The 3338-nt window shown below is 41.3% G+C and overlaps 1 protein-coding gene across 2 annotated transcripts in view; it reads left to right on the plus strand.

Moving 5' to 3' along the window:
* Positions 1-3338, plus strand: part of CNKSR3 (CNKSR family member 3) — a 127307-nt gene that overhangs the window by 121433 nt on the left and 2536 nt on the right. For both annotated transcript variants that reach the window (XM_011964380.1, XM_011964381.1), the window contains exons 11-12: positions 782-990; positions 1485-1574. In XM_011964380.1, coding sequence (XP_011819770.1) covers positions 782-990; positions 1485-1574 — 299 coding nt within the window. The remainder of the gene's footprint in view (positions 1-781; positions 991-1484; positions 1575-3338) is intronic.

Here is a 3338-nt window from a genome sequence, read left to right on the forward strand (position 1 = left end):
AAAAAAAAAAAAAAAAAGGTTCCTTGGTATCTTTTGATGTGGTTTTCAAATATAATAACTTCATTATATATCAAGAGTCTTTTTTGCTGGATTTTGGCAAAGATACAGCTCTTGGCATGAGCAACATGGTTTGCTAGAGCATACCTTAACGTGTGATTGCTGTAGTAAATAGGATATTCAGCTACACACAGAAGCACAGGAAAACTAGAGCTGTCTTTTCAAAGGTATATTTGTTTAGCTATATATATATTTTAAAAACCCTGCATTTACTCTTTTTTTTTCTTTTTTTTGAGATGGAGTTTCATTCCATTGCCCAGGTTGGCGCTCCGTTACCCATAACCTCCGCCTCCTGGGTTCAAGCAATTCTCCTGTCTCAGCCTCCCGAGTAGCTGGGACTACAGGTGCCTGCCACCACGCCCCGCTAATTTTTGTATTTTTAGCAGAGATGGGGGTTTCACCTTGTTTGTCAGGCTGGTCTTGAACTCCTGACTTCAGGTGATCCACCTGCCTCGGCCTCCCTAAGTGCTAGGATTATAGGCAGGAGCTGCCATGTCCGGCCTGCATTTATTCTTATATTTCATCACATCATGGTATTTGGCTCTTGTGTAATAGGATCTGTATGTATTTGAGTAGCAACTGGGGTTGACAAAAGGAACGCTTCCCCAGTGGAAAAGGAGAATTTAAGTTACCTTCTGTGTGCGGAGGTAGCAGGACTGCTGGAATTCTTCAGTATGAGAACATCTTTGTAAACAACTTAAGTATTGCCCATATTATCTTCCAGGGATGAGAATGGCAGTTTTGTGTATGGAGGGTCCAGTAAGTGCAAACAACCACTGCCTGGTTCTAAGGGTTCAGAGTCCCCGAATTCCTTCTTGGACCAGGAAAGCCGGAGACGAAGATTTACCATTGCCGACTCGGATCAGTTGCCTGGGTATTCGGTGGAAACCAACATTCTGCCCACAAAAATGAGAGAGAAAACACCATCTTATGGTAAGTTTCGAGTGTTTGTTTTGTTCTGCCGTCGGCCTTGACTTCTCGTCCCCGCCCCCTGCCTTAGTTGGAACTGTTGGATGAATTTGGCAGACTTTAAGAGTAATCTGAGGAAAACATAAACCTCAATGAAATTCTAAGTATGAGACCTTTATTCATCTCTCTCAAGCGGATCCTTGTTGAGTCATTACTCTGCCTGGCATCAAAGCCCAACTGGGTAAGATCATGTTACAGTTTCAACTTTCAGTGCCTGGGTTTTAGCTTTGGAGTTGCTTTGCTCTGTAGACTCACAGGCTCAAGTTTAATGTGCCTCTATCTTAATTGCCTGCTATGGAAATACAGTGCTTTAAAATACTTTTCTTATTTTAAAATTTGTTATTGCTTCTGTCTAAGTGGGTGCGATATTGTGGGGTCTACATTATAAATAAAGGCAAGGATGCACTAAAATTCCAGAACTCGTCAAACTTGTCACCTTCTCTCTTGTCCCTCTGAAGGCAAGCCGCGGCCTTTGTCCATGCCTGCTGATGGGAACTGGATGGGGATTGTGGACCCTTTTGCCAGACCTCGAGGTCATGGCAGGAAAGGTACGTTTAAGCCAAGCGAACCAAGGAGCAGCAAATGGGGAGTGAACAGACCCAGGCCCTGGTTTCACCTCTATTTGTAAATGTGTTATAATAAGTAGACTGAATATTTGGCCCTCTGAGCCCCATTTTCTCATCTATAAAATCAAGACTGCAGAAGAGCTTTAAGATCCTACTTATTTCTAGAATGGCAAAATGACGTCATCCTAGTTAGTGATTGTAAATATCCTAATTAGCATTGAGTGCTGTAAAAAGGCTGTAGACTTTAATAGTCTAATTTTTATTTTTTCATTTATTTTTTAGAGACAGGGTCTTCCTCTGTTGCACAGGCTGGAGTGCAGTGGTATGATCACACCTCACTGTAGCCTTGAACTCCTGGACTCAAGCAATCCTCCTACCTCAGCCTCTCGAGTAGCAGGGACTACAGGTCCATGCTACCACTTCTGGCTATTATTTTTTGGGGGGAAGAGACAGGGTCTCAATATGTTGTCCAGGCTGGTCTCAAACTCCTAACCATAAGTGGTCTTCCTGCCTCAGCCTCCTAAAGTGCTGGAATTACAGGCATGTGCTACCATACCCAGCCAGTGGTCTAATTTTTTAACAAATAGAAATAAATTATTCATTAAACAGTCTTTTTTAAAATTTATTTTTAAAAATTGAGATGGGGTCTTACTATGTTGCCCAAGCTGGCCTTGAACTCCTGGGTTCAAGTGATCCTCCCACTTCAGCTTCCTGTATGGCTGGTGTTATAGACCTGTGCCACCATGCCAGCTTTCATAAAACAATCTTATTCTAAATTTTGTTAGTTTTATTTTTGGAGTCTGTCTGATTTCTGATGAACAAACATGGATTTTTTTCTTCCAAGTCCTTCTTGTGTTAGAAGGTAATTACTGTTTGAAAAGAAATTTGTGTTTAATTCACCCTGTAATCAAAGTCACTGGTTATTATACTAGTCTTGAGTGAAATGTTTTAAAACATTCTCATTTTATTGCCAGATTGCATTTGATTATCATCATTGGCAGAACACTATAACATTGTTTTTGCAGTTGTTGAAACAAAGGGCAGTTGAAAAGTTAAGTACAATAGGCTTTAGATAGTAAAAGGAAGAAGAAAAAATTCTGGAGGCCTAACCTTCCAAAGGGATTGATTGACCCCTGACCCTTTCTAGGGACTTGGTAAAGTTTGTCACCTAAGTACGCAGATCGCCTGTATTATGCTAAAGTGAAAAAGGGAGAGATGCCTGGGTACCATTCAAGATCCCCTTAGTTAACGTGTGAGTATCTGTGGAGCAGTCAGCAGGTGGCAGGGCTGTCCTTTGTTTAGATTGAGACACGTTAACATCTTCCTTACCGTTCTTCTGAGCCCGGGTTGAGCCTTTAATTTATTTTATACATGGAGAGATGAAGTGTCGGGGTTAGGGGGTGTGAAATTGGGAAGTGGAAAAATACTTGTTCCCTCCACACCTCCTCCCATATTTTTCTTGCATGATTGTTTTGGAATAAAGGTATCTATCTACACACAGCCACTTTAAAAATAACAGCTTTATTGGGATATAACTCATTGCATAAGGTTCAGCCTTTTAAAATATACAATCAGGTGGGTTTTAGTATATTCACAGACTTGTGCACCAGTTGCCACTATTCCAGAACATTTTTGTCACCCCAAAAAGAAACCTTGTGCCTTTTAGCAGTCACTCCCAATTCCATCCTCCTTCAGCCCCTGACAGGCATTCATCTACTTTGTGGATTTGCCTGTTCTGGACATTTC

Source organism: Mandrillus leucophaeus, unplaced genomic scaffold (assembly GCF_000951045.1).
Source record: "Mandrillus leucophaeus isolate KB7577 unplaced genomic scaffold, Mleu.le_1.0 Scaffold698, whole genome shotgun sequence".
Classification (NCBI taxonomy): Eukaryota; Metazoa; Chordata; class Mammalia; order Primates; family Cercopithecidae; genus Mandrillus; species Mandrillus leucophaeus.